The sequence below is a fragment of the Furipterus horrens genome, unplaced genomic scaffold (assembly GCF_987537825.1).
Source record: "Furipterus horrens unplaced genomic scaffold, mFurHor1.1.pri manual_scaffold_2, whole genome shotgun sequence".
Classification (NCBI taxonomy): Eukaryota; Metazoa; Chordata; class Mammalia; order Chiroptera; family Furipteridae; genus Furipterus; species Furipterus horrens.
This window is the reverse complement of record NW_028327172.1, coordinates 207,143,381-207,157,213: the sequence shown is the minus strand read 5'-3', so window position 1 is coordinate 207,157,213 and position 13,833 is coordinate 207,143,381. Positions and strand designations below refer to the sequence as shown.

At 37.2% G+C, this 13,833-nt stretch overlaps 1 protein-coding gene across 2 annotated transcripts in view; it reads left to right on the top strand.

The window, feature by feature from the left end:
- Positions 1 to 13,833, top strand: part of SLIT2 (slit guidance ligand 2) — a 325,550-nt gene that overhangs the window by 256,482 nt on the left and 55,235 nt on the right. For both annotated transcript variants that reach the window (XM_090267026.1, XM_090267024.1), the window contains 6 exons: positions 1,070 to 1,202; positions 4,795 to 4,863; positions 8,543 to 8,614; positions 9,133 to 9,204; positions 10,630 to 10,701; positions 13,336 to 13,499. In XM_090267026.1, the coding sequence (XP_090123152.1) occupies positions 1,070 to 1,202; positions 4,795 to 4,863; positions 8,543 to 8,614; positions 9,133 to 9,204; positions 10,630 to 10,701; positions 13,336 to 13,499 (582 nt within the window). The remainder of the gene's footprint in view (positions 1 to 1,069; positions 1,203 to 4,794; positions 4,864 to 8,542; positions 8,615 to 9,132; positions 9,205 to 10,629; positions 10,702 to 13,335; positions 13,500 to 13,833) is intronic.

Below are 13,833 nucleotides of genomic sequence, written 5' to 3'. Positions count from 1 at the left end.
ATATGAATGACATACAGACACAGACAACAGTGTGGTGATAGCCAGAAGGAAAGGGGGGTGGGGTGGGGGAGGTGGAAGTGGGCAAAAGGGGGCTAAATGGGAACAGAAAGAGACTTGACTTGGGGTGATGAGCCAAGACGCAATGCCCTGTATGGTTTATTAGCCAGTGTCACCCCCCAATAAATTCAATAAAAGAAAAGAAAAAGGAAGACCTAGCCAAACCTTGGGATGCCGGGTGTCCTGGTGGCTGTTTTGATGCTGTGGGCACAGCTGAACAGCATGTCATTCCAAAGACACTAGGCATGTTTCATGTTGTTTTGTCCTGTGATGTTTTGGCAATAGGACACTTTCCTTCTCAGACTGCACTTTCCCGTCCAAGTCCCCTTTGTGTTTTTGAATCTTAGATTTTCCAGTTTCCGACTTGTGCGTGATACTACTTTTACAGCTTCGTTGTAACATTTCTTTATTATCCTAAGCATCCATTCTATTAACTACCATTTCCAAATAAGAAAAGCAATTGACTTCAAAATAGGAATGCTAGTAAATCTAACAAAAATAATAATTTCCACTTTTTAATGCACTCATCACATTTGATTCTAATAGCCCTGTAGGGTAGGTAAAGCAGATCCTGCTATTACAATATTTGCCAGTGAATGCTGAGCTTATTAAAATGAGGGACCTGTACCATTTTTGCTAAACATTTTAAATTACTCTGTCACTTCATGTCTCTCCATGTCTGTCTCCTTATGATTTATCCATAATTCAGCTAACACTTATATACTCTAATTTAAAAAGTATATAATTTATGTAAATAACTGTACGAAGACAACTCATCATTGTATTGAGAAGACGACTTAGAAATTGTTTTCTGGAATTCTGCCCGAGGCTGTCTGAAAATGGTGCTATATTAAATGAATGGCATCAATCCATAAATCCTTTAAGCTCTAAATATCAGGGATCCTATGGCTCAAGATTGGTGCCCGTTATGTTCATGTAAAAACATGGAATCGCTTCTAACATCTTCCGAGCCACAAATCCGGGTTTTCCTGGATATCTTTTGGCAATTTAGGAAATGATGACAACAGCTGTTCCCCGCTGTCCCGCTGCCCCATGGAGTGCACCTGCTTGGATACGGTGGTCCGATGTAGCAATAAGGGCTTGAAGGTCTTGCCCAAAGGAATTCCAAGGGATGTCACTGAACTGTAAGTAAAGCCTGTCTTTCTTCTTTCTGAATAATTAGTACTTCACACTCCAAGGGAAATGGGCATTGAACACAAGGTTTTAGAGTCCTGTGTGCAAATTACATTCTATGGACCTTTAATGAGTATCACATACCCGATACCCTTGGAAAATGCCGGTTGGGTGTGTTTTTCTGTTTTTCCTGCAGGACTTCTCAGAGCCTTTATTATGCTAAGGTGCATGGTAAAGCTACAAGAGAGGATGGTAAAAAATAAGGATGCTCCCATACTTATTTGTTCCTGTAGCCCTTTTCTTATGGAGTATCTTGTAAGGCTAATGTTCCATCAATGCGCCTTGGGAAATATTTAGTTTATCTTTAGTGTCTGAGATATTCCATATGCTTAATTATTCTTTACCACTGTGTCTCTTAGGAGAATATCTCACTATATGGGATACATTCATATCTGGGAGGTGGAAAAAGCTAGCATAATTCTTACCTTTAAAAAGAAAAACTGCCCTTTGGATTTGAATCAGAGTCTTTTAGATTGTAAAGGGTTTGGGGCCAATGATCTCTAACATTTTTATTACTGACATTTAACCACAAATTACGTGGTTGATAAACACATATCTAGGTAGTAAACACAACCCACACCTCCTTAGCTGCCTTATGCTATGACGGGGAATGGAGTAAAGCAGAGAACAAGCTGCTTAAATAATAATGCACGCACACTCTTTCCATTCCTTTGGCTGTGTACGAATGGGCAGTGCACAAATGCTTGACTTACAGTGAAGCCATCTTGCCTCATTGATTTTTGTCTGCATGGAACCATATGTCAAAAATGATTTAAGTCCCACTCTAACTCATGCAAATGTGTGCCTGTACTAATGCAGCTGTGTACAAGTACCCCAAGTGAGCAGCTTTGATAAACTTTTGGCAACATGGAAAACATCCTTAATGAGGTTTCAGAAGAGACCATGTTAGGGTTTTTTTTTTTTTTTTAAAACTTGTTTTCAAACCATGTGCAGTTCTGTGAATCCTAATTCGGTCCTGAATTGAATGCTTGGAAACCGTGTGATCTTAGCGTATGTACACAAAAGGTCCCTCTTAGATTTGAATAGTTATGAAGTGATCGGTTTCTCTCTTTTACTGCCAGTCACAGTTGTTAGTTAACTATAAGCACCGCTTTGTGTGTGCCTGTGTGTAATTAGATACTTAATTCTTACTTTAATGTGTATTTATGTCAGATGATTAGCCTCCATCCAGAGTTGGGAAGCTAGATGCCTATAGAGTACTCTGTAGGCGAAGCATTGATTTGGGGAGCACCCCAGCCCAGAACATAGCTCTCAGCACAACAGTCAGACACTACCTCTTTTCTTTTATCATTTAACTGCCCTTGCCCCCTGTCATTTTACCTGATTCACATTAATTAATTTTGGAAAATTTTTAAATGTTAACCTTCTTTCATTTCCTTACTAAACCACATCAGAGAGCATGCTTAATTCATGCCTTTTCTATGTCATCTACACGTTTCTTCTGTTACATAGTCAAATCATGAGTCTCTTTCTCTACCAATTTTCATTCTTTGTTTTTTTAAAGATCTTATTTATTTATTTTTAGAGAGAGGGGAAGGGAGGGAGAAAAAGAAGGAGCAAAACATCACTGTGTGGTTGCCTCTAGCGCGCCCCCAACTGGGGACCTGGCCCGCAACCCAGGCCTGTGCCCTGACTGGGAATCGAACTGGTGACCCTTTGGTTCACAGGCTGGTACTCAATCCACTGAGCCACACTAGCCAGAAATATACATTTTTAAAAAGTAATCTTTTTGCTAAAGAAAATATGTTACAGTGATGAGGAAATTAGCTTCTCTCATGTGAATTCTAAGTTTTACCTCCCAAACAGTTTATCCTTAGAACTAGACCAAGTCAGCAGAATTCCTCTTTACAATAATATATATGCCTGTATTAGAAAAACTTCCTGTGCTTGTTATATTAAATTATTTCAGAAATTGGCATAATAGTACCAGTAGAAATTTTAAAACAAAAAGTGCTTATTAGTTTTAATTGTTTTCATGTAATTTCCCTCTTAGATTGTTTTACATGTAAACATCCGTAGCACATTCTGAATCTTTTTAGCTTTCTCTGAAGATGTTTTCTGGAACGAAGGGAGAGTATTGAAGTGTATGGGATTATGCTGCCTTCTAGTGGCAGCAAGAAAATTTAGCTACGAGAGAGGAAGGAGGGAGAGTTGAAATACAAAGAAAATTTGAGTAGGCAAGAGGAATCATATCATGGGCTCTTAATCAAATATTTATTATGTATTTTGATCCTTTGTGACTGTTATATAACTGTTTTCATTTTGAAATAGTTGAAACAGATTGTAGTCTTAGGCAATTTCTCCGCTACTGCTGCATCCAGCAAAAATACTAACCCCAAGCCTGGGATGGACCACAGCACTGGGGCAAGAGGGGTCACAGGCCCAGTGTGCCAAGGTGGACTGTGGGCACAGCTGTGCCAAATGACTGACATTAATGAAAGGCATTTTCACCCCTGTCTATGTCCTGGGAAAGAATAGCCTTGGGAGGAAATGGAATTTATCCTTGTGTGTGTGTGTGTGTGTGTGTGTGCAACATCCTGGATATACCTTTAAGCATTCCTTTACTTTTATATCTTCCCAGTTAGCCCAGAGCCTATCTACCTTCTTTTTTTAATAGAATCTAAAACTCTTAAGATATTTATTTTTTTAAGATTTTATTTGTTTTTTAGAGAGAGAGGGGGGAGGGAGAAAGAGAGAGAGAAACATCAACTGGTTGCCTCTTGCATGCCCCCAACTGGGGACCTGGCCTGCAACCCAGCCATGTGCCCTGACTGGGAATCAAACCAGTGACCTTTCAGTTTGCAGTCCAGAACTCACCAGTCAGGGCCTTCTCCCTGATTATTCTACTGACTAATCAGAAAAAGAAAATTTATTAAGTGTGTTTTTTTATTATTAGTTTTACACAAATGTGCTATAATTGTGCACTCGATAAATGTGATTTTCTAAGAAACCTCCTAAAATTTATATCATCAAATAGATATACAGTGGAAAAAATTAATTTAAGGTATTATTAACTGAAATGTAATTATGTTTAAATTCCCCAAAATCTCCTTTAAACTCTCCATTGTTGTTTACTAAATGTATTGATTTAAGGCAGCGAAGAGTGTTCATGGCCTCAATAGGGAGGTTCTGCCAGTAGATGCCCGTCATGGCATTAACTCCACATAAACACAAGCAAACTGGAGTTTGACTAACAATGTGGTTTTTTGAATGAACCTTCTCACTGCCAAGCAAATGGTTGGACACATGCTTGCCTTCTTGGATAAACCACAAAGAGCTGGACTCACCAGTCTCTCCTTGGTTTTAGAATTTATTGTAGTATCCGCAAAGGAATCCTACTGGACTGGACAAAGTGCTTTTCCCCTTCTTCTCTGAAATAGCCATCTCAGCTAGAAACATGCCATGTTAAAGTCAAAATTGCCAAGTGCTTTCTCGCCTCCATTAAGAGTGAAATAGCGTCCAACTCTTTTACAGTGCACTACTGTTACTTTTGAAAAGATAATATTGTTTCCTCATTCTCAGGTATCTGGATGGGAACCAATTTACCCTGATTCCTAAGGAACTCTCCAACTACAAACATTTAACACTTATGTAAGTAACATATGGTATGTTTCCATCTTTGACTTCTTATTCCATTTCACAAAAGTGGGGATAGCAAGAGGCAGAAACGTGGTGAACCTTTCAGGTCATATAAATCATCCACAATGACCTCCTCCTACCTCACTTACAGTGGTTCTTTCTGGTCACTGGCTGCATCTTCATTGTGTATCAAGCAGGCAGCAGTGCTACTAAGAAAAGGTCCTCCTCTCTTCAAATTACAAATACAATCCTTCTATTGATAATGAATATGGGCTTTTTTATGACAAACCAAGGAAATAAAGATAGAAAACTTTTTATTCTTGACTTTAAGCAAAAGTTGATAGATGTAGTAATCTTACTGAAAATATAAATCTAGTTTATTAGGTTTGATTCTCTTATATAATAAATTATGAATTAAATTATGGGCTTCCAGAATTCAAGTTCATTTTTATAACCCATATTTACTTATACAGTGTTTAGGAAAACTTGACAAAGAGATGACATTCTGAATATAGATTTCAAAACTGAATTTTTTTTTTGTTTGGTGTCCTAAAAATGACATCATTTTTGTTAATGTGTGTAAACAATAATTTTTTTACCATTTAAAATTGTAAGTACAAGATTATATTTAAAGCATACATTTTAATCTAGTTATGTGCAAAATATTTTTTTAATATATAATCTTACCCTATATAATGTTGCACTTAGAATAGCCTTGTTAGGAATTGATAGAATTTCTCACAAAAATAAAATATTAGCAATGACAGTGAACATAAAAGTAAATACTTTATCTTTAGTTTAAGTCTATCTGGTTTTAGAGTAAATATAACTGACTTAGGAGGCAGATTTCTAGTAGTGCTATAATAAGGAGGTTTAGTCTTAATTAGTGAATTCTAGAAAACAAGGTGGCAGAAAGTGTCACATTTCTCAATATAAACTTTAACCTAGAGAAGTGGGAGGTTAGTTAAAATGATGTTGATAATTTTTAATTTTTCTTAAAAATATGGTGAAACACTTTGTAGGCAGCATACAGGAGTGTTTAAATGACAAATTGTTGAAATTAAGAAAAAAGGAGAATATCCTTTAAGGTGTCTTGTTCTGCCTTTAGTTATTTAATAGCAGCAAGAAGTGATTACATACATTGTGTTCAGTTAAATAAACCATTAAATTGCTGCAGTTTCCAAAGGGTCACTTCAGCAGAATTGGGTCATTTGTGGGACAGCACACGATTATTTTAAAACCAATTTGAAAATGATAAATGAGAATTTGTGGATCCACAAATAGTTTTACCAAGGAGTCATTATCCAACTGTAGGCAAGTAATTTTGCTGGTATAGGCATCTTTATTGACATTTAAATTTAGATATAGCACTTCAGAAGTTCAGAAAATGTATTGGGTTGGCCAAAAAGTCTGCATGTTTTTTTCCATAAAATAAAAGACACTTTTTTTATTTTCAACAATAACTTTATTGATTTGGATATTTTGAGTATGTCGGCTATCTCTCACGTGGTGTAAGGGTGATTGTTCTCAATTACTGTCTCAACTGGATCGCTACCAACCTCAACTGCTCTGCCTGTTTATGGAGCATCGTCCAGCAAGAAACCGCCAGCACAAAACTTTGCAAACCACTTTTGACACATTCAATCCGTCACAACACCTTCTCCACACACTGCACAGATCTTTGTGTTTCAGTTTCATTTTTACCTTTCTTGAAATAATAAAGCATAATATGAGGTCTGTCCAGGAAGTACCCATCCATGTACTATAAAAATTGGAGACATCTGTTGAAGAAGATAAAAGATACAAGAAACATTGTACGTAGGACAATGACGCCTCAGTCCTCTGCAAAGTAGGCACCTTGGGACCTCACCCAGTTCTCCCAGTCGCCATCAGCTGACCTGTCATACTTTCCTGGATCTCATCAATGATCTGAAATCTCTTCCTTTTGAAAGGTGATTTCAGTTTAGGGAAAAGCCAGAAGTTTCAAGGCACCAAATCTGGGCTGTAGGGGGGCTGAGTCACCTGGGTGATTTGATGTTTCGCAAAAAACTCTGCACAAAATGTGATGCATGAGCGGGTACATTGTTGTGATGAAGCTGCCAATCACCAGTTGCCCATAGCTGCAGCCTTTGGGATCATCCGAATAGTTCCTCCAGAGAAATGTTCAAACTTAACGTAAAATTTGATGCAGATTCATTGCGCTACTCAGTCATTTTGAATGTGAGGGCCACACAGTACACATGCTCCCCACTGATTGGTAGAGTGAGGTCGTCATTGTTCACGCATGCGTATTCTGGCCTACTCTGCTTGGCTGCCAGGTTACATCAATGTCGTACAAACCATTGTTGTATTAACAATGGCTGGACTTTTTTTGAACAGACCTCATGTGGTAAAAACATGTAGGACAGCTGTCACAATACAATCTAACAAAATTGTTTTGAATGAAGTTAAAAACAATTAAGTACTACTAGAGCCAGCTTATGAAAAAAAGGAACGAATTTTTTGGCCAACCTGATATTTTAGAGCTTCAATAACATTTCTACTATTTTCATAATTTTATTGGTTCATTTTAATGAAATTTGGTACTTTCATAAAGAAATGGATAATCAACTTTTTTGAATCTTGAATTTATTGATTCATATATTTTACTTAAGGAAAATTTAGTGACTATAAATACACACATAAATGAGCATAATTTATGACTCAGAATATTTCATGTATTCATTAATCTTTTATTTATATATTTGACATGTTGCTTTGGGAAAAATGTTAGTGAATATATGCATGTTCACTAATAATTGTATCACATTGTCATATATATGTATATGTATATATTCACTAATTTTTATAGCAAAATGCAAAATATGTATATGTCATATATTATTATGTTGCATTATATATTATATTTGTAATATATTTTATGCCATCATGTTATATATATATATCACATATATAATAAAAATAAGATGAAGTTCACTGTATATAAATTACAACTCAGTATGAAGTTCACTTATGATTAGCCATTTAGCATTGGTAAATATTTCACACCTCTCTCATTTACTTATCATTCATTAAACATATTTACTGAGGACCTGCTATGTGCTAGTGACTTTGCCAAGGGCAAAGTTTTTAATTATGGCATTGTTTTAATTATGGCATTGTGAATGTAGTTAAATGAGGGATTCTTTCAGTTATCAGATATGACTATGTATTAGCGAGGATACACTACAATGAAGACAAAGTGTGTGTACCTGATGGAATTTTCAAGAACAAAGGTTTTTTTCTCACCCATAAAATGTGTCCATTGTATTGGCTAAATGGCCTCCACATGGCTTTGCTCTGGGACTGGACAACTGTCACAGAGTCTGGGGATGGTCATCAAGTCTTACAGGAGAGAACGGATACGGGAAAAGTGAGTTCACTCTAACTCTGTGCTGAAACGATACCAGCTCCAGTGCCCACACTTCACTGGCCAGAGCCAGGTGTATGGTCCCTTCTGATTTCAACAGCGCGGGGCATGAATAACATTAGAGTCTACTTCAGGTGGTTACCCGATGTTTTGTTATTTGCAGATAAAGTTGAGTGCTAACAATGCTGCTCTGCCTGTGAAACAAGAAGAACATCTCTTTCTGAATCGCTAGTATTTCAATTTCTGTGGTAACAGTAAATCCCTTTTCTTTTTCTCTTTCAGAGACTTAAGTAACAACCGAATAAGCACCCTTTCTAACCAGAGCTTCAGCAACATGACCCAGCTCCTCACTTTGTGAGTGTGAAAGTGTGGTACTGAGTTTTTTATGAATTCACTGGACAAATTGCATTGTCTAGGCACTGGACATTCTCAGTAAACAAGACAGATAGTGGCTCTGCCCTCAAGGAATGGAAATATACGTGTTGTTAGAAATAGACAAATAATTCCCCAACAAGCCAACAAATAAAGGCATTGCAAAAAAAAGTTGGGTTCTGTAAAAGACACAAGAATAATTTGTACTTGTGGAGGGATTGGGAGAGGTCCTTAAGCAAGCATCTGGAGAAAGTCACCTCCGGGCGGGCATAGTTCAGGCATCAGCATCCTGCAGAGGTAGAAAGCTTTGGGGACTGTATTAAGGAAATAAATAGGTTGTCTTAGTGACACAACACAAATATTTTTTTAAATATTTCATGTCATTATTCTTAATGTATAAGATGCTAAAATAACCCTTTTATTAACTGTTTTATTTTTAAAATGATATTTGGCCGTTTGGGGTGCCTGAGTAAGATAAGTTGGCTTATGTGTGCTTTCAGGATTCTCAGTTACAACCGTCTGAGATGTATTCCTCCTCGAACCTTCGATGGGTTAAAGTCTCTTCGATTACTGTAAGCATCTTATGTTCAAAAGAATAACTCTTTTTCTCAGGAATTGAGTCTATTTAATGATTTAACTACTTTGCTGATTCTTGGGTGTTTTCAGATATATGCATTAGGATTTACTACAGATTGAGAAAATCATATCTCACTGTATTATTATTGCTCAACAGCTCTGATTTGGATAATATAATTTTCTCTCCTGTAATATTTGCTTTTGCTGTAATTGTTTATCTGATAATATACAATACTTAGATGTATGTTTTATAGAGTCAACTAATTTTGAAAGGAATGTAGGAAATTTAATTTCTTCACAGATTACATAATATATGAATTTTAAAGTATGTGAGATAAATATGATTCTCAATCTCAAAACCCTCCCCAAGAATTTACTGTTATACAGTTGAAGTTCTTTCCTGGCCCTTGTGTATACGCGTTTGATATTGTATGATGGTATAGGTACGCCCCTGGCCATATAAAATTTAAAAGCCGCAAATAGAACTTGTCCTGCCACATCTTCACTGTCATAAATTTTGCTTCCAAATTCTTGTTATGCTGTACACCACTCTAAAGGACATGGTACACATCACTGATGCAAATGTGCTAGCATTCCGGCAGTAATTTGCAGTGGAAAGTTACCGTTGAGTATATTGGGAAACTACCAAAAATAACGGTCATGTCACCCTTCAGGCAAGACTTTGTCAATTTACAAATTCATTTTTTCAACCAATTGTTTGATAGAGTACCTGTTCTAAGGCGCCCTTGCAAATATTGAATATTATCAATATTTTTATTTTTGTCATATGAAAAATGGAACTTTATTTTCCATTTCTGTTTTAATTTGCAATTCCAGTTACCAGGGCATTTGAATTTATTTTGTTTATTGAACATTTGTGCTGCTTAATCTCTGAGCCTGAGCCTGATCCTGATCATATCATTTCCCAATTTTTATTGGGTACTTTTTCTTTTCCTTGTTAACGTGCATATCTTTATGCATCTACCACTTGACTCTAAATTTTCATGTCTTTTCCCAAAGAAAGTATTCCTTGTACCTTATATGTGTTACAAATATTTCCCATTCTGTCCCTTATATGTAATCTTTTACACTATGAATATATTTCACGTTGTCAAAAACTTGTCACTCCTTTTCATTATGATTTCTGAGTTGAAGATAATGCTTTCATTTACTGCATTTTAGGTTTATTTTTACATTTAACTCTTCAATCTAGAATTTATTTTGCATATGATGTGAGGGAGGCACTAACTTTTTGCTTTCCAAAATAGATACCCCGTGGTACCAAAACTATTTATTGAATAGATCATCTTATCTTCACTAAGTTAAAAGGCTTATTATAAACTGAGGGTTCATGCATGCATGGGGATTTTTATGAACTCTCTGAAGCCTAGGAAATTTAATTTTGTTTTTCTTGTTTTTAGTTCTTTACATGGAAATGACATTTCTGTTGTGCCCGAAGGTGCTTTCAATGATCTTTCTGCATTATCACACCTGTGAGTACCTAGTTCATGATGTGGGTGTACGTGTAAAACTGTCCCTGACAAGTGAGTTTGGAAACCATGTGCTCTGCCTCCCCTTTTATTGTCACATCTAAACATGTGATTGGCTCCATCTTTAACGAAAATGTAAATATTTTCAATACAGATATGGTGAACGCCACAAAATAGCCTTACTTTATTATATTTGCCCTTACTCGCCGTAAGCTGTATTCCCTTTACTTAGCTAAAAGTATTTCTTACAAACATGGCTTACCCAACTTCCTAGCGGATGACTTTTCTCTTGATGTTCTCTGATTCTGGGCTGTTGGCTCTCCTTCAATTCAGTCTCTTTAAATCCAACTTTTCTAAGTCATACCCCAACTATCACCTCTTCCATGAAGCCTGTCCTGATCGGCTGAAACAGGATTCATTTCTTTAGCAAATATCACTCAACATTGACACATTAGAAAAGCAAATGAGAGTTCAAGCCTTTATAGTGTGGTAGAAGGAAACAGCCAGATCCTCATCCTGGGTGAAATGTTTTCCCTTTGTTTCTCTGTCATCGCAGCCATGTGTATCTCCTTATTTCTTGGAAGTACAACTTCATACAGGGTAAGTGGGGTCCAAAAACTCATCTGGGTCAAATTCCATTATTCTCTTGTTTTCAGTTGTACATTAAGACCATGGCAAACCTGGAAGGAAGTTAGGGGAACAGTCCCAGAACCCAAAGCCTACAGTCAGGCTGAACTGGCATCCTCTGGGAACAGTTCTCTGTCTCAGTTTAAATATCAATGTCAGTTGGTCCCAGTTCCCAGAAGAGGTTGCCTGCCCTGTCCCTTTTGGCTTTGCCTTTCCTTCCAAAACCCACCAAACCCCAAGAAGATAAGATGTATAGAAAATTGAGAAAGGAGGATGGGCAGAGGATAGGAGTTAGTCATCAGTCATGCTACAGGTGAATTTCCCTATGGGGGCTGTGTTGTCAATGGAGGTTTTTATGCATCTAACTGCCTGGTGCTTTCAGTTAATATTCCTTCCACTAACCTATTAGTTACGACCTATTAGGCAAGACCCTCATTTTTTTTCATATTGGAGCCCCAGTACCTACCTCAAAGTTGACATCAGGGCCACTCCTCTGAAAACTGCAGGGATGTCAGTTGCCTGAGATACAATATTAATGAAAACCAGTACCTGAGGGGTGTAGGACTGCAGGGCTGTCTGGCAGACCATGCAGCAGAAAGAAGGAAGCGGCCATCTGAAGCGTTAGGGCAACGGGTCAGAAAAGGCTACGTGGGAAAGGTGTTGCCTGAACTAAGTAGAATGTCCCTTTATGTGACCAGCCCCCACTAGGGAGGGTCATTTGAACCCTCTCTGTCATGTGCTCTATTCAGTCCTGTGTTTCATTTGTGCATTTGTCTTTTACTCCCTAGAATATGAAGAGCTCTGCTCTGTTCCTTTGTTCTTCTGGGTCCCCTGACATAGGAAGGACTTAGTAAAGGCCATTAAAGATGAGAGCAAATGATTCCAAGATATCATTTTGCTCATTTTTCATTTAGAAGAAGGGTTTGAATCTGACACATATATGAGCATAACCTTTACTCCAGTTTCTTGGTTAGAGTTGGGCATTAAAATTACAATATAAACTATTATAGTTTTACAAACATATTTTGGCAGTTTTTCAATAAAAGAGTAATTTTTCTTAGATGGTAGACCTAAAACATTGCTAATCCAAAATTAATTATCAGAGTTAATCAGTTTCTAAATGCTACTTTAGGTATCTCTTGGCAGTTTTACAAACACATTGGTTAACTTCTTTGGTTTCAGTTTCTTAATCTATACAATGGGTTATTAATAATAAGAGAAATGCTATTTTGGATAATATGAGGGAATGCATATAAATGAGTGGTTTAGCACAGTTCCAGCCTATTGAGTGATACAGTAAGTGTTCACACTTGTCTCGATTACTTTTCCTACCACTATCACTGTTGATAGGAGTAGGGACCAAAGTCCTAAATGAAACACTTTGTAAAAGAACATTCATCCAACTAAAGTCTAAGTCAACTCTGGTGAACTAGCTTTATGTGTCTCTATTATTTCATTTACATTCTTATCTTTGCACTTTTGTCCTTAGGGTTTTTACCCTGAAATGCTCTTCCCAGCCTCTCCCACCTATTTGGCCATCTCAAAGCTTAGACATTTTTAACCACCAGCCCCACAGGGGACTTACCCTCTGTTCATAGTCAGCTTGTAAGTAAATACTTCTACTAGAGCACCTCTAAATGAAACTATGGCACATACGAGTCTATGTTGCAGAAGGAGTTCTTTGGAGTTAAACATAATGCGGTTTCATATTTGGGTCCCCACAACCTGGCATAGAATTGGCAAATGAAGGATGTGTTGATCTGCACCCAATACAAGCCTGTCTCTGCAAATACCAGGGGACTGTCTAAATTGCAGGTAATCGTGAACACTGGTGACAATTGACTAAATCTCAGTTGCACACAATTCAGGGAAATGAGGAATCCCAATGCCACTGTTTTCTTCTAAATCGTTTTTGTCAATAAATCTATAGGGATTTTCTACTGAGCATCACTTTATGTTCCCTTACAAATAAGACTTCCACACCTGCGTGTGTGCACTTTTGTTTTCCAGAGCAATTGGAGCGAACCCTCTTTACTGTGACTGTAACATGCAATGGTTATCTGACTGGGTCAAGTCCGAGTACAAAGAACCAGGAATTGCTCGCTGTGCTGGTCCTGGAGAAATGGCAGATAAACTTTTACTCACAACTCCCTCCAAAAAATTTACATGTCAAGGTATGGTTTTTCGTCATTTGTATTTCTGTAAATTAAAATATGCCATATTAGTTCCAAAAGAAAAAGAATACCATTTGCCACTAGATTTCAAAGGGGTAGCTGAGAAGTCCCACTAACTAATTACTCTTTCCACACACACTTGGACAGGACAGAGAGGTCACCTGAGGCACCCAAGTGAAGAATTAGGCTTTTCAAATAAATCGCAGAAAGAGTTAGTTGGAAATCACTGCTTTCTTTAAAATGCATGAAGAGATGAAGAGTACACTGCTTCTGGAAATTCCTCTCATGGCCTCTAACAGTGAAATATTTTGCCTTTGCTTTGTCTGAACGTGTG